The 22,828-nt window shown below is 40.3% G+C and overlaps 1 protein-coding gene across 1 annotated transcript; it reads left to right on the top strand.

The window, feature by feature from the left end:
• The first annotated feature begins 846 nt into the window (after positions 1–846).
• On the top strand, positions 847–19,615 carry tead3a (TEA domain family member 3 a). The gene is made up of 15 exons (XM_035655878.1): positions 847–855; positions 4,621–4,751; positions 6,633–6,874; positions 12,117–12,181; positions 12,807–12,869; positions 12,983–13,045; positions 14,257–14,268; positions 14,686–14,796; positions 14,911–14,954; positions 15,040–15,101; positions 15,191–15,324; positions 15,426–15,596; positions 17,136–17,276; positions 17,383–17,535; positions 17,650–19,615. Exons 1-15 carry the CDS (start codon positions 847–849, stop codon positions 17,761–17,763), a joined length of 1,515 nt encoding a protein of 504 aa, XP_035511771.1. The 3' UTR covers positions 17,764–19,615.
• Positions 19,616–22,828: the final 3,213 nt, after the last annotated feature.

The raw sequence follows: 22,828 nt of genomic DNA, 5'->3' as shown, positions 1-22,828 counted from the left end.
TTATTTATTTATGTTATTTTACTCTAAGCATGACCCATTAAAGAGAGAGAGATATTCTCTTTACACTGCAAACGAGTGCAGTTACATGTGTGAGCTTTGGATAATCATGGTTCCATTGTATTATATCATATCAAGTTCCGAATATCAATATAATAAAGTCATGCAAAGATGATGACGAATGGAAAAGGGAGGGAGCATTGGTATGACCATGCAATTTCTTTTTTTCCAGTGTGAAGAGCAGCTTAACCACTCTGGAGAATGGAATTAATAATCCTTAAGAGTCTGCCCTCCAGACAGTTCCCGAGTGAGTGAGACAGAGGTGGAAAGTACTAGAAGGATAAGAGAGATAGATTGAGACTTACTTCCCATGTACTTTCTATATTTGAACAGGACAATGATAAAAAGCAGGGAGTTGGCCTCTTTAAATTCATTCATGTCAATGCCAAGATGTATTATTTCTGACAGGTATTGAATTCAAAAATCTCTCCCTCCATTACTCTTTCAAGAAGCTGTGAAAGAAATGAATTACCTCTAACTACCTGATCTCCACTGAGACCATAGACCTCACTGGGGAGGAGCAAGAACTTTGTATAGGCAGGTTGAGATTTAGACATGTTTGTACATGTCAAAAAGAAACCAGGGAAATCCAACTGATGTTAGGCAATTTGTCATCTACTGTATATTTCATCTTCTGTCTGTACAAGTAAGTCATTATTATCAACATAATTTACCTTTGTGTTCCGAGCAGCTCTCATAAACTCACAGACCCTCTTACAAAAAAAAGTTTGCTTCTTGTCATAAATCAGCACCATGCCAACTGTGGCCTACTAGGCCCCTCAAATGCCCATGGTTATGGTAAGACTGCCCTCCAGTGGCCATATGCAGGGACACTATCAGCCCAAAAGGTCAAGGCGGCAACATTTTTCCAACCAGTTCTGTGACATTGTTGAGAGTTTTCCATCAGACCTCACTGACAAGTACTGATCTGACAACTGCTGGAAATAGGTGTAACCGGGAGACCTGCGGGATTCAATGTCAGCCTTTAATCTGTACCATTAAACAGGAGCTTATTGTCAGCAGTCGAGGGGCATGTTGAGAATAAGAGGGTTTAAGTCTCTTTGTCAGTCTCGTGACATTGTGTTCAGAGGCCATTACATCTCCTTTTACAATAGAATCACTGTTACGCGACGGCTGCATAAGCAGGGCCTTTTCCTCTAATTACACTCACCTTGTCAGTATGGTAGAGTAATACTGTAGGTGATGTAAATCATTAACCATGGCTGACCTAAGCCTATTTGAATCTATGAGCAGCTTTAATAGCCCTCTCCCCCAGGGTCCCGGTACGTCACTATGAATTGTATAGCTGCACAATCTTGTCACAAACAAACATCATAAGAGGGGACGTCGTCACAGAAAGTACGAAAATAAAATAACTAAGAAAATTTATTTAAACACTGTAGATGTTTTTCTTCTGTGAAGGATGTGGATATATTATTAGAGCAGTAAATATTGGAGTTGTGAAAATAATAATCATTCATTTTTGTAATTGTAATTTCCCATTGAATGCCTCCTGCTGTGTGTGTATGGCCACCTGTAACCAGCTCTTTAAGACGGGGCCCTATGATCAGGAAACAAAGCACACCCACCCTTATCATGTCAGTTGATACTGTGTTTGAGCGGTGCATATTTCCAAACACATTTCCACTTAAATGAGTAAAAAAAATAAATAAAAAAAATAGTAAGCCTAAAAGCAGTCCACTTGCCCCAAATGGTAATGGTTTCTGCAACATAAGAATATTTTTCATCAAATATAGTTCATAGTTGGTTATAGGCGATTCACCTGTCCGAGTGGCTACAGGTGACCCTTTAAAACAAAGGAAGTGCTTCACTATTACACTCGGTGGTGTATAAAGTACTTAAAATTGGCCACAAATTACAGAATTATGTAATATTATCCAATTGTACAATATATATTTAATTTAATTTCTGCACAATGAGTACTTTTACTTTTCATACTTTAAGTAGCCTTTAACTGATAATACTATTACCTAACTAACTTAACCGAAACCAATGATTGGAATACCTCTTCCAGCACCGCCAGAGAGGCACTATCAGTAAATGTATGTAGCAAAAGCTGAATATTAGGGGAGGGGGTGGGGGATCTTACAGATCACTAGAACAGGCATATAACAGGAGCAGAAACTCCACCTATCTCTACACACCACACAGTAGTCTAGTTTGTATTTTTGTCAACAGAGAACAATAACCTGCCAACAGGACCTTCCTCTCTCTCTCTCTCTCTCTCTCCCTCCCTCTTTCTCCTCTTTCTCTCCCACCAAAGCAGTCCGTATGTCGTGCGTGAGTTTGCCATTGGGACCCACCAAAACCTTGTTGCTGTGCGCCGTTGTTGTCCACGCCACACCGCAATCTGTGCGCTTGTTCCTCCGCGCGGCGCGTTGCTCCCATACCAAATACACTCATCACTTGGCATTCCGCGTTTTCCCCCCCTGTCAAACACTATCGTTATTTTATCTTCTTTTAGATTTCAGGAAACACCGCGACTATCACAAAGCAAACCTGCGTACGAAAACCAAAGTGTCCCAAGAACGAGCGAGCGCGTAGTGGGCAGTAACACGCGGGGCAGGAAAGCATTGTGAAGCGTGAGTGCGCTTCAGATACTTCTTTGTTTGTGGCGAGCTTTCGTGCTGCAGCATCTGCCTCCATGCTGTCGTGTGCGCTTTGGAAGGTTTTGGGATATTCTGACATATTTCGCATTTTCCCCTGCCGCTGCTTTGCTGATGTCAGCGAGCCTCATGCTGTCTTAGCGGGAGTTTCTTCTGTAATTCATCACCCCCCCCCCCCGCCCGCCTTTTGGTACTGTAATTGCAAATACTTTTCAGGTCTCTCGGACTTTTGGTGTGGAGTTTGTTGGGGTATTATTAGCACGGCGAGCTAACAAACTAGCATGCCAGCTCGAGTGTGTTATCAGCGGCTTGTCTGGACTGCATCCGCTTAAATCGAGTAAATAACACTTCTTGGTAGACTTTAAAGTGGTCGTACGGTGTTTTAACAACTTCTAGGCCCAGTTTCGTGTCGGTTTCCCCCCCTTACTTTGGCTCAAAGGCGGATTTTGCCAACTCACAGTTGGCTAAACGGCGTCCACCCGTTGAACGTGATTTCATTTTTCCCCCTCTAACATGCTAGCAAGATGGGATTCATTTCTCGGTACTGTGAAAGACTGGTTTTACTGGTTCGACAGAAGTCCAGAGGAGAAATAAAACCTTTTGTTAGTACCCAGCACAGCTTTCCTGACAGAAATTAGTGTAAGATGTGACTTTTTTTTTTTTTTAAAGGGTTCAGAGAAGTTCATTGGAGCGCTTGAAGCCGGATTGATTTTGCAGTTTTAAAAAGGTCTGCAGGATGATAGAAACTTATAGAAACTGGTTGTAACTGTAGTAGTAGTAGTAGTAGTCGGCTGAAGTGGCCGTGGAAATCTGAAAGTACTGTGATGAAATCTAGCTTTGTTGATCATAATGTCACTACTGTTCCCATAGGAGCAGAAGGCAGCCCGTAATGTGCATGTGTCTTGTCAGTGTTTGCTGAGCTCATAGCTTTATTTAGCTCAATGGCTCCTCACTGCACTAAACACCTGACCTTTTGGCCACTGGGAGCTATATTGAAACTGGCAAGCCATTAGTGCATAATGTCCTAACTTTGCATCACCACCCCACTGGCAAATGACAAAGCTGCATTATCCAAATCTCAGCCAAATTGTTTACCAGTAACCTGCCCGCTTTATGTGTTACTTTATACTGCAATCAAAGACAACAGGTCTGTCGCAGATTCTACATTTTATAAAGTTGACAGTGTTCAGTTTTAGTGTTTTTGAGAGGTGTTAATTCAACGTATTACTGACGCAGTAGTTAGTATTTGTAAATGAGCTGGGCAAAACGTTATAAACACCTTGAAATAATGCAATCCATTTTAACGCCGCTGCAAACTACTACCTCAGTAATAATTTTCATGAACAAATTTACATTGTTTTGCCAAAAAAAAAACATTCACAGACAAAGAAATGTAGAGTTATTCTTTATAGCAGCGCTTCCCAGCTTTTATTTTGTGACCCTGTTACTAGGATTGAGCAACGTACGTGACCCAAGTAGTTCAACCAAAGTGGTATATTTCTGTATCAGATTGTTTTATGTGAAGGCTTTTATCGGCATGAATAGGTGAAAGTATCCAGTATTTCAAGAAAAAATATCCACATCATCATCAACATCCAGATTTAACCCCAGGAACTACTGTCATATAGTGGTGTTACTAATGTTTGGGCTTAGTTATACCCAAGAGAACTCTTCATAAGATATTCTAATATAACTAAGAAACCTCTTGTAGGATCCAGGTGATAAAACAATTCTTTGTACGTTTTCTGGAGCTGGTAAAAGGGCCCAGGGTTTCTACACAACCTTAGAAAGAAAGAACATTAAGGTTAATAAAAACCAGCCAGGACAAACAAACATCTTCCCAGTTGCTGACTTCTCACACAGTGAAACTCTCAAGACACTCGTATCTCCCTCCCTTGTTCTTTTAGGCTCTGCTCTTTCCTAACCATCTCACCAGGGCCGGTCTGATCTCTATGGCAACAGCACAGTCCCGTCAGCAGTGATTGAAACTGGGAAGGCCCTCTGCCGAGCGCGTCCAATAAGCCCACCACAGCAGGAAAAGCTCTGCGACCACACTGATCCTCTGTGGTTCGTCTGTGGCAGGGACCATGTTAGCCACACTCTGGAAAACATTACACACCAGGCAGCATTCATGTTGCATATGTGTGCCTGTGTTTGAGGAGACTTGGAGCATCCTCAATAATAACAAAAGAATGTGTAATTTCCTCATGCGGACTGTGCAGGCAACGTTGCAGGCTTCTGGGAAGTTCATATGGCTCAAGTACTGCCTTTCAAGCTAGCTTTTCTAGGATGATTAGCAAAGGGAAATGACTGGTCAATTTGTCATCTCGCATCCACCGGTGTAACCTCAAGAGCTAGACCAACTGGTGGTGTCGTCATTGACCTCGGCCAATGGTCAGCGTCTTTATACATTCGCAAGCTTAATGTTTTTCCGTTTTTCTTATCAGATATTTAACCCCGAATACCAGGGCTATTAATACCCCCTGTAAACAACTTCACATGAATCTGATCTTGCTCTCGGTGAAGTGTGGAGACATTTGGAGTCCAAGACATCTGTCACCGTTCTCAGCAGCCGCGAGTTAATCCTGGTCCCGTCTATCCGTCACAATGTGGGCGATGTAGATTAGCTCAGAGCCGGTCTTTGGATTTTCTTGACCGTTTCTTAAACTTTTTGACGCACGGATTTTATTTTATTTTTGTGAGTAAGTGCAAATTAAGAATTTAGGTGGGATTCAATAATATTTTCTGGTTTTTGAAAAGCGCCCGTAGTCACATTTGAGAAGCTGGAAAGTGGAAACAGAGATTGGTAAATTTGGCTGAATTGACAAATTGTCCAAGGTCCATGTCATATTACCATTTTTAGATGGAGTGGAGTTGGTAGGTCTCTCTCTGTCCAGTAGCACATTAGATTAATGCCTCGAATACTCCAGGTTTCTGATATTATGCCTTTTTCTCATACTTTTAAATCTGCATCTCATTGCTTAATCACATGTGTGGTTCAGTGCTGATAGCAGCATTTTCAAGGCTTTCGTTGGCATCCTCCCATGCTCTGTGCTGCTTAGTGTCTCCACTTCTCTCACTCCAACATAGCATAAAAGAGGGATTTTTATGTATGCTGCTTACAAAATGCTTGAAATGCCCGTCAGTTTTAAGATGGAGAAGAGATTTTCACATGGATCACAATGAAACATGTTTGTTTCATAATCAGAGGTTGATCATATTCTTTCCTTGCTAACAAATTCTAGAAACAAAAAACACATCTCGGCTGCTATTATTGTGCAGTGGTGTGAATATCTGGAACCACAAAAATGTCTTTAGTTTATTATTACCTGTGCACAGACTATACACTTTAGGGTTTGTATATGTTGCTTTAATAGATGATTGAAAGCTGCGCTGTGTTTTCAAAACATAGAGGAGACGGCTACATTAATTTTTTGAAACCCCGCTGATTGCGATGCCTTTTTGTCTCACTTCATCAGCTATCAAAACAAACACTGCTCTCTGCTCTCACACTGTGGTAGATATTGTGGTTTAATGCTTTTTTAATGTGGAAGAAAAGCCAGCGTGAAACCTGGGTCATGGCGAGCATTGCTATTTGTATTGTTTCTATTGATGATTATTGATTTATTACTGCAGGTAATCATAACCAATCCGAGGGACTATCGATGTGACAGATGTTCAGTGCAGGAGCTGTTGTTGCACGCTGTCCCATCTTTAGAGTCTGTAGAGGTTTGGCTAACATTAGCAGCTCGTTATTGAATTTGGTGAAGTTTACACTCCAGCAGTGTTCACCGAGAAAGCGTTAACTCCTTATCCTCGCCGTCTCTTGTAACATTGTCATTACAGTTGTCAAAAACTGTTATCTTTGTAAACTGCCTGCTATTCGAGAACAGGAAGTTCAGGCATAGCAAACTGAATTCTTTACAATGCCCATCTTGTGCCTCCTAGGTGTGTTGTGGCTGGAGCCGTCATCATTGCGTCGGAGTGGAGTTGCCGTGGCAGCCCTGACGGGGCGCAGGAGGAGGGTGCCGATGGAGAAGGCCTGGCCGACGGGGCGGACCGTGGATTGGACGGCGACCCTGAGGGAGTGTGGAGTCCAGACATTGAGCAAAGCTTTCAGGAAGCTCTGGCCATATACCCTCCCTGCGGCAGGAGGAAGATCATACTTTCAGATGAGGGGAAGATGTATGGTGAGCAACTGTGCATTTCTGTCCTGACATAATCAGTCCACCTCTTCCCTACTCCAGTCTCAAATTCAAAAGCCAAAGTCTTCATGTTTGTGTTAAATGCCTCCTTAGATACTTAAAATGCGTCATTATAGTTCTTTATGCTTGGCTCTTCTTTTAGTAATGATAGCAAGATTATCATAAAGTTCACAAGACCACTTTAAGCACTTATTTGGAAGTGGAAGCCTTAAGCTTGTGGGAATGACTTACTGTACTGTGGGAGGTTTTGTTTATAGTGATGACCATTGCAGCAGTGTCATTAGGGAATGCGTAGTAATTGTAAAGCCACTTATCATTGTATGACAATGGGTGATTTTTAAATTAAGATTTTGTATTATGATTGATTATCACTTCTAAATAATTGGTTTAGATAACCGTTTTAAATTGTACTGTTTAAACATGTGTAAGGAATATGTGTTTAGTGGAGTTTGCGTCTGCACGTTGTACAGTGACACTGATTAATTAATTAATCTCTATCATCCTTAACTTTTACAGAATGATGAAACTTTATTTCTGGTGTGGTTTGTTTTTCCAAGGAATCTCCTGAAAGGCCAGTAGTGATCCGCAGAGTGCACTTTGGAACCCAGTGGGTTATTGATCGCTCTTGTGAAGACCTGTTAGTTTGTGCCCAGGTGATCTGCTCGCGGATATTTTGGGAGAGGGCTATTTAGCTTTGAGGTCAAAGGGCAGCCAGGACTGACAGGGTCAAAGGATAGAGCATGTTGACATTACTGGTCAGGTTAGGGTTAGCGTATGAAGAAGTTGCTTGACTGCTTATGGGCTCTAGTTCTAGCTCCAACTGGGCTGTAGTTACTAATTCATAATGGTAGGGTTGCACAATATATAATTCCAGCATTGACCTCGCAGTGTGTGAAAGTGCAGTGGTCACATCGCAAGACGTGCATGGTCAAGCAAGAAAAATAACTCAAATGTGTCATGCTAAAACACTTTTGTTCCTTGAAGAAGTCAGTAAAATCAGTTTTAATTTTCCATGACTAATCTACAGGAAAAGTCTGTCTGATATTATATAATTCAGGCCAAATTAAGGGTTCTTGGAAACGGACAGTTTGATCAGTTCCCAGTGTGCTGTGGTGGACGGCTGGATTTCATCAGTTTATCAAACCAAAGCAGGCCCCACTAGCCGCCTACGACTACCTGAAGAGCATCGCCTGTTTTTGATGTTGTTTGATAAACTGATAAAGTGCACCCCTTGCATACCTGCAGCCTGTATCACTTGTCTGTAAGCGGAGCTGAACCAAGTGTGGTAGAAGAAGGAGGGTGGTTTTAAGCTTATAATGTTTAACTACCCAAATGAGAAAATGATAATTGTATATCTGTATATGAAAAACACACTGCATGTATCTGGTGAAATGTCCTCTGTTTATATATATTTATATATATTTATATATATATATATATTGCAGAACTGATTTTTTTCCCAATATTGTGCAGCCCTAGTCTACAGTACTGCGTAACCAGTGTTGCACTGTTTGTTTTCATTAGGATCTGTTCAGAGCGCTGCTTGTGAGTAGAGCTTTGATGTATTTTGACCGTTTCTTTCTACCTTATTGAAGGCCTTGGCTAGCACCCAACATTCCCAGAATTTTTTTGTTTTGTTTTTCTTTTTTTGAGGGTATCATTCCTGTCTACGATAGCCTGTGTCATGCATTTCTGTGTGTGTGTGTGTGTGTTGTGAGAGAAACGGGATACGTGATCCAATGTGACAGACAGGGAAGGTTTGTTTCAACATTGCGGCATTTTCTCCTTTTGTGGAAGTGTGGGCTCACTGTGTTGACCACCCCCACTTCCGTCTCAGTAAACAAGGATAGTCCCACTGGTACACACATTCACACGTTGGAAAGCTGCACTGACACTTTGAACATAATACCCACGCTCACATTAACCCGCTGGTGTCTTCAAACAAGTGTCAAACCACCCCTTAGACTTTTGAGTCACTGCCTCTTAATACACTACTGTGAAAAACTTGAAAATGTATGAATTACTGTATGTGTACTTTTTAATCTTGTATGTGCTCACTAAAAGTGTGACTGCTTTTCTTCACACATGAGCAGAAGATGTAGAAGATGTTACAGACTGTTGTTACTCTCCCTATAGTCCTATATTGGCTGATTGCCAGTGTGTCCTTTTCAAACATGGTAACAACTGGTAAAATTGGCAGAGCATTTCTGGATTACAGTTCCTGTCTGAAATCAACTCATTTCACTTAACTGGACCAGGCAAGTTCAGAAAATTGCACCACTTAGTGTAGCTGTTAAAACCAGGAGAAGATGACATTAAAACTAATCTTCAGAATTTTATAATATGCTAAATCAGTTCTATCTCAAGGCATGTGAGTGTTTACTTCCTGCTAAACTAGGCCAGCCGTAATTGAGCTCCAGTCTGCTGTCTTTGCTCTCAGTTATATAGTATGTTACTACCATGATGTCACCCTGGATTATAGTGTCAAGCATGTATTCCCAAATAAGGATGATCAGCAGACGGATCACTTGCTCTTGCACTCACAAGGTGACACAAATAAAACAGAGGCTACTTGTTTTATTGATATTTTAGTATCATGATGGTAGTAGGTGCTAGTTTGTTGAGACTTTGCCAGAGAGTTGTTGTTTTATGACATGGGTCATTTTTAACTTGATACTTTCAAGAAACTATGACCCTGGAAGTTAAAAGGTTGAGCTGCAGGGAAAATAACTGTGCTGACCTTCAATTCGCGAAAATGCAACGTGGATTCTTGATTAGTTTTGGTTACACTGTCATTGTTAATGATTGCTAAAAAAATTGTGGTGTGTTTTTTCTGCGTCTGCAAGCCAGAAAAAATGTCTCAGAAGATGTGTTTTCCTCTCATTCTCCTCTGCAGCTGCCTAGGATCTAATCTACTCTGCTGGAGCTCTCTTGAATTTAAAAGCATTCCAAAGACATTTGACGAATAGCTTTGATTGTTAAGTTTGCGATAGGAGTAAAAGTTCACTGTAAAGGCCAAATTATACTTCTAGCAGTTTGATAAATACAGGACTAAATCAAATCTTTGTGAGGATGTGGTTGAATTCATTTAGGGTGGGTGTTGATTTACATAGGGAACTGACTGAACTCGGGTCAAAGACAGGCTCATTCAGATTGTCAAACACAAATCTGGCGGGGCCTCTTCACACCCTTCTGTGAGAAGGTCGGACTCCACTGGTCCTCAGTGAAATATGCTTGATATGTGGCAGTTACTTTTGGCTGTTTTTAATTGCGTAACCCTATTGAAATAATGACCAAATAAAGTTAAATTCCAGTGTGTTTCGTTTTGTTGTCTCACCAGCCCACTGTCTGTTTCTCTTTATCTCTTTTTTTTTTAAATGAAAATTCTATCTGTAATCTTGATGGGTAAACACTTCATTAATTTGGCAGATGAAGAAGAAAAGGAAAGATTAATTAACATGAATTGTATGTAATGTTTCCTAACTGGTCTTCCAGTGCGCCTCGTGTTCTGGCATCAAGGTGTAAATCTCACACATTATAATAAATGGGACCTTATTTCCAATGAAGAAGCAGTTGGCCGTTTGTGGAGTGGTGATAGGCTGCAGGGAAATGCATGTGTCCTGTTTTGGCAATTGGAGCAGACTGCTGGGTCTGAGTCAGCCCCTTCTGTTGATTTTGGGGGAATTCTGTGTTCTGGTAACTCCACAAAGCTGATGTGACTCAGCCTGATGTGAGCTAAGTCCCTACAGCATCGCACCACTTCCCAGAAAGGAGGAGGATGATATTGATGATGTTAGAGCATTTGTTCGCGTGATTAAATACTTACAGCAGTGGAATCTGTCCGAAGGCTTCATATAGTCACCATTATCTTAAGCCTGTCTCTAATTCGGACATCTGCAGCAGAGTGAATAGTGAGTTGCTCACCAGGTGTGGTTTGAAGCTGGGGGAGGCAGAGAAAGAAAGCGCTGACCATGCAGTATGTAGTGACCGCATTTTAGAACTATATGATGACCTCTCTTCTCTTTTCCCCGTCCATTCCCAGCACTTGTCCATCTACTTTAGAGCTCTGCCATTGAGCAAGGCCAAATGTTGACTAAATTAACACATGCTGACCTTAATAAGGGTATCATACAGACACAGAAATTGAAAGTTTGACTGTTTATGTAATTGTGTGTGTGTGGGAATGCGGTAGACTTATGCGAACCCTACCATCTTCACACATACACACTAAAAGTGCAGTCCCATTAAACTTTCATACAATGCTGGCTTCCTTTTTAAATGCATTCTGGGGATGGAAAACATATCCACATCTATGTTTATCTTCTTTGGTGTTATACCAAAGCCTGATGTCTGAGTTTAGTACAACCTAAACAAACGTTTGACCAAATGTCACTGCGACCCCGAGGCTGAAAAACATGGAGGACTCAGGGTCTGGCCAGGTGTGATATGATTGCACTTAAGAAGATTAATGTTATTAGATACACACCAAAATATAGACTCTGTGGTTTTCTGTGTTGCAGTAGACTTGAGATGAAGTACTGATTAAGTTTGGCTCAATGTTGATGTATTCAGTCACGCTCCTGCCATCTTTGCCTTTTTAGGTTCATGTTTGTTTAAGTGAACAAATGAGATTGGTTGCACCAGTTGGTAGAGTGCTATAATCAAAAACATGCAGGCCTATTTTGTGAACGTACCACAGATGAAAACCATAACAACCTTTGGAAACTCTGCATGTAACCTGACTCAACATCGAGCGTCATTACATTTGGTACAAAATTGGGGCTTTCATGATTTTTTTCATTTTTCATTTTCTGTTAATGAAATGGGTACATATTATAGGTAATTGCCAAAAAGGTAAAAACTGTCACAGTTTGGTTTATGAACTGATTCGGTTGGTTTTTGTTTAAAAAACAATTATACAGCCCATCATGCCTCAAGATTTGAGACGGGATTACCAGCATAAACAGACCATTTACTACTAGCTAGGTGTTCTGTAACAATGTAGATACTGAGGGTAAGCAGTAACTGAGTTGACTGAACTTAAATTTGATAAGCAACCATGTTTTGTGGGGTTTTTTTCGGAGTGATCTTGAGGAAAAAAAACTTGTTTAAATGGATCACCATTCCCATAGACTTTCCAGATCTTATTGGACAAATTTGAATGTATTCTCCATTCCTTGGTTCAAGTGCTCAATTCCAATTTGATCTATTCTTTTCTCATTTCTAGGTCGAAATGAGTTGATAGCTCGCTATATCAAGCTACGAACAGGGAAGACGCGCACACGTAAACAGGTAAGCACAAGACTGCAGCATTTACATGTGTTTTATGTACTTCAGGGGTCTCAAACTGACGGCCCTCGGACCATTTCCGACCCTCTATCCCCTTCCCTTTGGCCCACGGCATGTCAGAAATATAGTCCAGTCAACACAATTTGTTTTAAGTTTGACATCAGTTTAAATTACCCCTTCATATACAATTATGAAAAACATATTTCGTTTGATACAAAATAAGGGCAGAGGTTGAAGGTGCCCGCAAATGTGTGCAACCTAAAGCCCAGGTTCTGGGCTTTAGTTGTTGTTTGGCTGCAAATAACTATGATATGATATAAAATGGTGATAACAATGTATAGGAACTGCTGTTTGCATTTTTTTTTTAAAGTGTGATATTATTAATGGAGATATTTTCAGAACATTGCACTTTCTTGTAATACTTGACATTGAGAAGTGGCCCCAAGCCACGTTTGAGACCTCTGATGTAATAGAATTTGCTAGGTGCAGCTTATGTACCTCATATGTTTATTTTGTCATTTACCCATTCATCTTGTTAAAGTGATTATTAATGGACCATGGCTATTTAAAACTGCTAAATGATCCTGTGAATGTGTGCTTTTTCATGGGGGTAACCCTGGCCCACTAGGTGTCTAGTCACATTCAGGTTCTGGCACGTAAGAGGGTACGCGAATACCAGACCAGCATCAAGGTGGGTGCCCGCTTAATCAACTCTCCCTTCCCTCTGTAGTCACATCCCCTCTTCTTTTCCTTTCCCTTTCCTTTTTCCTCCCATCCTCTTTCCTTCATCCTGTCTTTCGTCAGGTCTCTAGTCACCTGCAAGTCTTGGCCAAGAGAAAGTCGCGTGACATTCAGTCTAAGCTCAAGGTACACACTCTCACTGACTTTACCATGCTAGCTGCTTCGCTTTGCATGTGGCCCGAATCCAACTTAACCCATTAAATCACCAAATTTGTCTTCGTCAGAGCTTATGGCAGTTTTATGCTTCTCTGTTACTGTACGTACAAGAGGAGGCTCCATACGTACGTACATGGAGGGTTCTGCCCGGTTTACGTGCACTTAACCTAAAATGTAACTACGTGTCATGGCTACAGGGACTGCAAGAACTCTAACCAGTTAACTTTGGCCATCATTTTGTTTTCATTAACAATAGACAAATTTAAAGGAGGAAGTATTTTATATCCTTTTAGCCATCAAAGGCAGGATCCTTGGAACACCCAAATAATTAGGTATGTGATTGTAATACCATCATTCGGGCTCTGAGATAGTGTTAATGGCTGTGGGAACATGGAATGGCAGGCTACTTGTATGCTTTAAAGGTCTCCCTAGTTTGCTTTTTGTCCAATTTTGATGCTGTTGCTCAGTGCAAAAGCCAGATGTTTAGAATGTGCTTGTGTATCATAATATCTGGGAAAGAGGTTTTTCTTATAATGCATGGCAGTAATGTTGATCTATTTACTTCAGTTAAAAGGCGTGTGGCTTTGGACATATAATTGCATTAGATTCAGTAGCCATCATGGTTTACCTAAGCATGTGCATGGCTGTAGTACTTTACATGAATGCTTACATACACACAGACATGCAGGGAGTTTTTAATGTGCACATGGGACAGATTTCAAAGTTTTCTCTTTTTTAAATCATTTCTGATCTCCACGTTCTCGCTCTAAGAAATTTCCCTCAGTCCTTTGTATCTTTTCTGTTTAAGTCGTTTTCTTGTGGTTTTACCATGCCCTGTAATAAAGGTTCTCTGTGACTTTTGCACCAAAGGCATTAAACTGCTGCTCTCTAATAGACATTTGGGGAGTGTAACGTGTTCAGATTTCAAGGCCAGTATATTTCCTGGTACATGTCAGTTTAAAGTATAGATTAATATGATGTAGCTTGTCCTGTCAATGTGAGATTTTTTTTTACTAGCTTAGCATGACTGTGTTTGACAATGTAGGTTTGGGGTGCAGTCCCTTAAAATAGTTATATGTGGTGAGCAAGGTGTTTTCCCTTGTTGCCTACCAGTGATTATGTGACGTGCTTTTATTTTGAATGTACTGAAGTTAATTAATAATATGTCTTCTTTGCCATAGGCCATGAACTTGGTAAGTTTTGGTTATACAACTACAGTTTTCTGCTTCAGGCTTTGTGCTTTGTGGTTGGCATCACATTACTTGCTAGTCCACGATGGAGTTTTACTGCCAGACTCCAAACTCCTGCTCATTATTCTTTTGTTTTTAGTGGCTTTAGTTAATTACTGGTGATGGCTCCAGTTAGCTCTCCTAGCCTGCTAGCTTGGTGTGCCTCTTGCTTTGGCATCCTTATGTATTTGCTTTGCACTCTGTCCTGTCTTCCCTCGTAGTTACTGCATCATGCTGAAATACTGTATAACATGTTGGCTGGCTTGCTGTCTAAATTGGCTGACTGAAGGTTGGCTGACTCTGGAACCTTAACCTTAATTGTACTGGATTCTTCAAGACGGAGCATTATCATTGTGTATTACTTTGTCTTTCCTCATTCAGGACCAGGTATCCAAAGACAAGGCACTGCAGACAGTAGCCAACCTCTCATCAGCTCAGATTGTGTCTGCTAGTGTAATGAAACCCCAGACTCCGTTCCCTCCACCAGTCAGAGTGAGACACTAACACACAGACACACAGACACACACACATCTGTTCTTTTCTACCCTCTGGGTAAAAGTCTGAGTAATACTATCTGCTCTGACTCCCTTCTTTCTTTTTGTTTAGTTTTGGCCCGGACCTATGCCAGGACAGCCTGGACATTCTCAGGAGTAAGTATCGCTGGCAATTTGTTTGTTTAAAATTGGAGAGAACTGGTACAGTTGCTCATTTTTGGGTTCCTACTCCTTTTTACAGCATCAAGCCCTTTGCACAGCCACCGTACACTACACTACCAGCCCCTGTCCCTGCAGCTATCAGTAAGTGCGAACGCCAACTCACTGATTTTAGTAATTGGCAATGATTACTGTTATGTTAATTGTGTTTTCCTGGTTTAAATGTTTGGCAGGTTATGAGCCCCTGCCTCCCCCACGCCCTGCAGCTATAACAGCTCCTGTATGGCAAGACCGAACCATTGCCTCAGCAAAACTTCGGCTACTGGAGTATTCTGCTTTCCTGGAGACCCAGAGAGACCGGGAGACGGTACAGACATCCAGACAATAAACAATACATAATAAAATACAACAATAAAACATGTCCTCGTTTTTCCGCTCTTTCTTATGACTTCTTTTTCTTTCCTACAGTATAAACACCTTTTCGTACACATTGGCCCATCAAACCCCGGGTACAATGACCCTGTGTTGGAGTCCATAGATGTGAGGCAGATTTACGACAAGTTTTCTGAGAAGAAAGGAGGCCTTAAGGAGCTGTATGAAAAAGGGCCACACAACGCATTCTTCCTCGTCAAGTTCTGGGTCAGTACACAAAACCAGATTAGATTTTTTTTTTTTAGTAACCTGGAATTTTGAGAGGCATGCTGCAGAAAAGTCAAGTCAACAAATTTGATAAATTATCACAAGATGTTAGGAGATCATTGCTGAATTGTACAACTTTGACACTACGATGCAGTTTAGCCTTTACATTAGATTTTATTAGTCATTGCTTTAGATAGTTGGTTTAAGTTGGTGTTACAGAGCTCTGTTTACAGTCAGATGTTATAACCAGCTACACCACATGGGGGAAGTAAAGTCAATGTGATGCTGGAGGGGTTTACACAGGAAATGACTTCCTCATTGGGAGTTGCTTGTTAAACAGTATTTGTTTAAAGGTGTCCTGTGGAGTTAGGGTTGTTGTAAACAAACAAAAGTTATGTTTCCATTCAGTGTTAAGCACCAACGTGCATTGTTTGTACCATTTGCAAAGCTGAGTTTTTAAATCCTGCATTGTTTACATCCATGTTTACTAGCCTGCAGTCTTCTTTCTCGGCATGCCTTGTTAGCTCCTTTTGTTGATCAGTGGAATAGTGTGAAACCACTGGTAGGCTGTATCTTTGTGCACTCACATAGGACAAACAAAATGGACACCCACTCATATAAAAACAGATCCATAGAGCGACCACAGGTTGAAAACTCCACAGGGAACCTTTAACTATTCTGACACACAAGAAATGCGCCTTCAATTCTTTTTTGTGTTGCTTAGAGCAGTGGTTCAAAAACACTTAGAGGAGTAAAGAGGTTCAATCCAGCACCAGTGTCTGATTTACGACACTAATATCTTTACCATAAAGTGGAGCTTTCAGGTTTATTCACAGGCATACACACCCACACTATACAAGTATAGTTTATAGGCTTAAAAAGGATTTGTATTATATTTATTAAGTTATGTATTTGACATAATGTTTAAACTCACTAAATTAATGATAAACCTTTTTTTGTTATTATCACACAATAACACTAAGACAGCATTGTAGTTGCATTGAACTGCGTCATTTTTCATAATTTGCTCTTAAGATTTAGTGAGAAACATGGGCGTGTGCTTCACTGAGGATCTTTGTCATTCTCTGTGGTAGGGAGGCAACGGCAATGATGAAACTCTTTTCTGGAGGTGCTATTGCAGTTGACGGTCTACTGCAGTTAACGACTGCATTGAAAATAGCACTACTGTATATAAATTGTGGTTTATCAAACTCGCATTGACATTTTTGAATTGAACGTGTAATATATTTATGGAATAATGAATAAATGAAAAATGTCTCGTACCCCATGCAGCACTCCAAAGTACCCCATTTGAGAAACACTGGTTTAGAGCATTTGCTGAGACTAACTGATTTAAAGTCAGAGGAAATTCTGAACCTTTGCATGAAGAGTCACAGTAGTAACCCTGATCCCTGATGTGTGCTGATAGACATAATGATGGGTGTCTGTGTCTTTGGGATTGGGATTGGCTTCCTCTGATTTTCCTCTACCTTTCTGTCTCTTTTTCACACTCACGGTCCATCTTTGGGCTCGTCTCAGGCGGACCTGAGCAGCGACATTGAGGAGGGTTCTGGCGTGTTCTACGGAGTGAGCAGCCAGTACAGTGGAACAGAAAACATCACCATCAGCGTCTCAACAAAGGTCTGCTCCTTTGGCAAGCAGGTGGTAGAGAAGGTTGAGGTGAGAAGACGAACTCTCTTTACTGATGTGCGTGAATGGTTTCATATCAGAACACATTAACACGTGATTTAACTGTGATGTGCATGTGTGTATTTCTCCCATTCAGACTGAATACGCACATATGGAAGGAGGGAAGTATGTGTTCCGCATCCATCGTTCGCCCATGTGTGAATATATGATCAACTTCATCCACAAACTCAAACACCTGCCGGAGAAATACATGATGAACAGTGTACTGGAGAATTTCACCATCCTACAGGTACGTGCGTGTGTGCACCTCTGTTATCTCTTACGTCTCTCTCTGGACTGCGTTTGTTCCTATGTTTTATTATGAAATCCTGACCTCCGTGTTTTTTTTCCTGTCTCTCGCTAGGTGGTGTCCAACAGAGAAACTCAGGAGACTCTGCTGTGCATCGCCTTTGTGTTTGAAGTGTCCACTAGTGAACACGGAGCACAGTACCACGTTTATCGACTAGTTAACGACTAGCAGCACGTTGCGTGCATGCAGAGACTCTACACAGACTTTTTTTTTTGATACATACAGCATAAACACTATTTCCTGCTCATACACACAGAATCCCCACTCCTCTACTCTAAACACGTGTTTTAATAGACCAACAGTCACACTGTAGTCACACCTGTTGTTTTAATGTGTATGCGTTTCCATCAAACTATGCACACATTTCAACAACATCCCGTTACTTAAACACTAAAGTGGAATTCATTTCTATAGATTTTTACAAGACGTGTCATTCTTGGCGTAATTATGAGTAAGTGTTGTGATGTTATACAATGTAATTATTCAGTCACAGAAATGTCTCACCCTGTGAAACTGATTGTGCACATCTCTCAATGTCCGCATCAAAATATCACAGTTTATTGTATGTATTAGACCTTTCTTTTTAATTTTTAGAGATTTCATTAACTGACATATATAAAAAAAAAAACATCATAAAAGAAACCAGCAAAAGGCCTAACCTACATTTAAGGAAGTTTAATATGTGATATTCTGTTAACATGCATCATATGAATGAATATGAGCATTTCCAGGGAATTTTCTAAGCATATGCATTTACTTATAGGTGTGACTGATGTGAGACGAGTTTAAATATAGGTTGGCAAACAAATCATTTAATCAGTGTTAATGTAACTCTGCCACAATGACTATTTCTTCTACAGTTTGTAGTATCTCTGTAACGTAGGAATTGAATGAGCCTATAATGGTGTCTCCTCTATCACTGCTTAGTGTGGAATCATGATCTCCAGTTACTTTGATCAAAACGCTAAGGATTATACGAAAGAAAGTACGCCTCTTCTCAGAATGTTATGCACTACATGTAAAGACATAAAAGCTGTATTTATATTTGAAACAGTGTCGGAGTGTAAAGAGAGCCATCATTTTAGGTGTATTTGCTGTTTTAAAGGTTTCCAGTGGTACAGGATGTGGAGGGAAAGCTCTTTGATCAAATCTCAAGGAGGTTTGGCTCACTTGTCTTCGGAAACAAAAATAGTTCACAATCAGTTTCAGATTCACTTCACACTCGGGTGTCAGCAGCATTATGAATGAAAGAATTATCTTTACTGTTAATTGACACAAACTGTTTTTACTTAGACTGTGTGTGGGCTTGCTGCAGTATTTCTACCTCCACGTGAGTTGGGATAAGAATGTGCTTTGGTTCATTAAGCCTTAACCTGAGGAGCACTGATGTATAGGATGTGTACACTACACTTGTAATGGTACTGTTTATAAGCCAAAACAAGATAAATAGACTCGTTTTTGTAAAGATGAATTATCTTTTTTGTATTTTACCAGCACGGCTAGAGGTGTTACTGTAAACATCATACATGATGGGTGTTCCGGTTGTGTCATTTTCGACGTATGCAAAATTATGTATGGTACAGACCACACTAAGGTCACCCACAGTGCACTGGGGTAGATTTTTGCCTGATAACACTAGCAAATTATTCAACTTACACTTGCTTTTTTTTTCTTTTGTTCTATGTAATGTTTTTGGTTTCTGGTACACGTGGCTACCAGCATTTTTTTTTTTATAGTAAATGTTATTTGACTCTATCACGCCCTCTCATGGCAGGATTATCTTTAACCATGTGGAAGGTGACAATGATTTGTCTTGATCATTAAAGTAAGAGCCGACTGGTTCCGTTTTTAAATAACCATATTCACTGTTTGGTCAGCCAAAATTGTTATTCTTTTATTTTTCCTGTGTACTCTGGTTGGCTGTGCCTCATCACTCCTTTGGTCAAGTATGTTCAGTGAATTAAATCTGTGCCTTTATGCTGTACCAATAAAATCACATGGTGTTTGCAGTTTGCAATTATGCAGCCTTTAGAGTCTTCATAATAACATTTAAACAACTGCATGAGAGAAGAAATCGTCCTCAATAATTTTGGAGTACAAAATATGAGAAATTAAAATAAGAAAGCTGGTACTTTCTGGTCTAAATCCCCCTTTTTTTAGTAACAGGTTCAGTTTTAATTAAGCAACAATTTATTTGTTTTTTTGGAAAACATTTCCTCATAATTAGTTATTGGAAAATGTTTTCCATTGTTAAGGCACTACTATCAAAACAATATTTAGCCTTAGGCCTTTTCCATAGGAAAAAAGCACATGTAAATGAGAAAATAAATGGATGAATTCCATTTAGCTGCTTCAGTCCCAACCTGTTTTTGTTTTTTTTTGTTGACCGAGTCTGCTGTGAAAAAAAAAACCTATTCCTCCTGTATGTTTTCCCCCTTTCTGTCTTCACAGTAGCAATTTATTCACAGCAGCCATTTTGAACGGACACATTAGGGTAAACATAGTTGTTTTACCAATTATACGAATGAACTCATTCTGTTTCATTCAGGCCAAACAGAGACAGGGGCCTGCTGTTGTGCATGCTGGCTCACTGGAAAGGCTTTGCTACACTAAATGGTACAGAACCCAATGAGTGTTATTGGTAACACCAGTGTTTACCCCACTATTTCATGTCAAAATGGCTGCTGTGAAAAAGGTCTACAGGGACTTGCGTAGTCAGGTTTTCCACAACATTACAGCCGCTTGGAAAGTTATAATGAAATTTTTTTTTTAATCTCAGATGAATTACACTCTTTCTGTCATACACACAAAGTTAATGCCACATAGGTTGCAATTCTCATTTGGCCTGCTAGGTGGTGCTGTCACTTAATTTTTGCAGAAGTTGTTCGTGGATCGATGAGTTCAGAGTCTGGTGTGATACAGAGCTGTCATCTCAAGTCTTTACCTTTACACACTTACATTAATGCCCTCACCCAGTCATTGTGTCTCTTTACTCACTCACATATACCAGGCCTCCCTGTCAGTTATATAACCTTGTTAGTGTTACGTTCACACAACAGCCAGGTTATATGTTTAAGCACAGTTTACTGTACTGAAAGCAATTAATGTTATGATTTCTCAATACTGAAGAAAAAAATAATAGCTGTAACAAATATAGGGCCAAACAGACGGATGTGTGACTTTAAATAATTCATAGTTTCTGTTTGGCGTTTTTTTTTACTAAAATAATTGATGGGTATAGGCTTAAATGCAGATTTTTGTGTTTTCTCTACTACTAGGCTACAGATTCTACATACAATACTAACAACAAAGCTGTCTTATCTGTCCAGATTACGCCGAATATATAACTTAATGTAAATATAACACAAATCCTTTGTAAGCCTATAAACTATACTTTTATAGTTTGGTTGTGTATGCCTGTGAATAAACCTGAAAGCTCCAACTTAGGTGTTGGCAACTTTCAAAGGCAAGGGACATACAATGTGTAGGTGTAAGTGATAAGAGTAGTTTTATGGTTTTATTAGCTATGACTTGACACATGTTCTGTGCGTCCAAACTCTACAGTGGTTCTAACGATGCTCACTCCATGCAACCCATTTGCTTGGGATTTGAGGTGTTTGAGCACTTTAACCTTTACCATAACATGGCTCAAGCATGCAGAAAATGTGGCACAGCTTTAGGGTGACATCTGGCTTCATACGGCTGTAACTAAGTGTAACGTTGCCGCGGTTATGGACAACCTGTGCGTCTGTTCACTTCCTCACACCCAGTGTTTTGGCTCTTTTGTTAGCAGACATTAGTCACCGTGTTATCTGTCTGCCAAGGCTCGACTTACCAATGCCATGCTGCCAAAACTGCAAGTCGTGAACAGTCTCACACACACACACACACACACACACATATAAATCCCTCAGGCTGGGTGTGGTTTGTATCACACGAGCCTCCGGGCATCGCAGCAGTGCAGGATTACAGCTAACATAGTTAATAGGTTGTTCATGGCTGTACTCGCTAATAAAGGTTTTTTTCTAATCAAACTTTACTGCCTTGTGTTGAGTCTATACTTTCGCCTCGGTGGATGAATTTACACAATCAGTAGATGAAACAAAGGTTTGACTCGGGTTTCTTCGCCTCTCTCAGATAAAAGTTCTGGTAGGGATGTACCAATCAGAGTTTATCTCCAGCCACATTGACTTACATTGTCATAAACACACACACACACATCACAGGTACATTACACATTTATTACCTCAGCAGGGTTGAGGTAAAAGGGTGTGGTGGGAAAATGTCACCTGCAGAAACTAAGCCAAAATAATCAGGTTATACATGTGCTCGTATTATCTACTTTCTTTCCCCCTTACTGTTCTTCCTGTCTTTCCTTCGCCTCATCCATCTGTCTGTTTCTTTCAGATTCCTTCTGTTTCTTTGTTGTCTCCTCAGGATACCTTGCACTTGCTCAGGCCCGAATCTGTCTTAACTCTGTTCTCAGCAATTTCCCTGGATACACAGCACATAATAAAAAATAGTCCAGCCTAATTCAACCCAGAGACAACCGCGTGCAGGGCATCTGACTGAAGCATGCAAAGCGATTTGGAGTTAAAAACCGTGATGATCTAGCTCAGTGGCTTTTCTGTGGCTTTCTTTGCATTTTAGGGGGAAATATTCTGTACACTATGAGTTGTTTTATGTTTTGTCTTTTAAAACTAAAATTATTCTGACTTTTCTTCAAGAAATACAGCGGCAAAAAATAAGTTTTGAGAGTTAGATATGGAGACAAAACTATAAAAATGTGTTTCCATTGTGCACATTATTGTCACTGACTAGTATTTTTTGTATATTTCAGATAATATTTTTCTCAGGTTGCAGATGTTGGGACTCCTTATTGTGATACATTTTCAGATGTTTTACCTGGCAGACTTATGGAGTGAATCACGACAGACAGCAGGGGCATGATATCATCAATATCACGAAACATGAGCATATCAATAGATCGGGTGTGTCTAATGGAAATAAGGCTCAGTAATTATGGAGAGAAATAGTTCACCAATCCCTGCTCTTAACACACAAAACTATAAGTGTATTATGCCTGTTACACTAATAGTCTCAGATTTGACTGTGGAAGTCAGATATTGGGTGGATAAACTTCAGTCAAAGTTACACTTTCTCATTAAGCATTGATGAACCATCATAAACTGGAATATAAGCTGCTGTTCTCTGAATCCATTGTGCACCTCAT

This window comes from Morone saxatilis, unplaced genomic scaffold (genome assembly GCF_004916995.1).
Source record: "Morone saxatilis isolate NCDOM2014 unplaced genomic scaffold, NCSU_SB_2.0 Contig15, whole genome shotgun sequence".
NCBI lineage: Eukaryota > Metazoa > Chordata > Actinopteri > Moronidae > Morone > Morone saxatilis.
This window is presented reverse-complemented; position numbering and strand designations above follow the sequence as displayed.

Coding starts and splice junctions, on each gene's coding strand:
- tead3a (XM_035655878.1), top strand. Junction 14,797..14,910: donor CGTTCCCTCCACCAGTCAGA/GTGAGACACTAA, acceptor CTTTTTGTTTAG/TTTTGGCCCGGACCTATGCC. Junction 17,277..17,382: donor AGGTGGTAGAGAAGGTTGAG/GTGAGAAGACGA, acceptor TCTCCCATTCAG/ACTGAATACGCACATATGGA.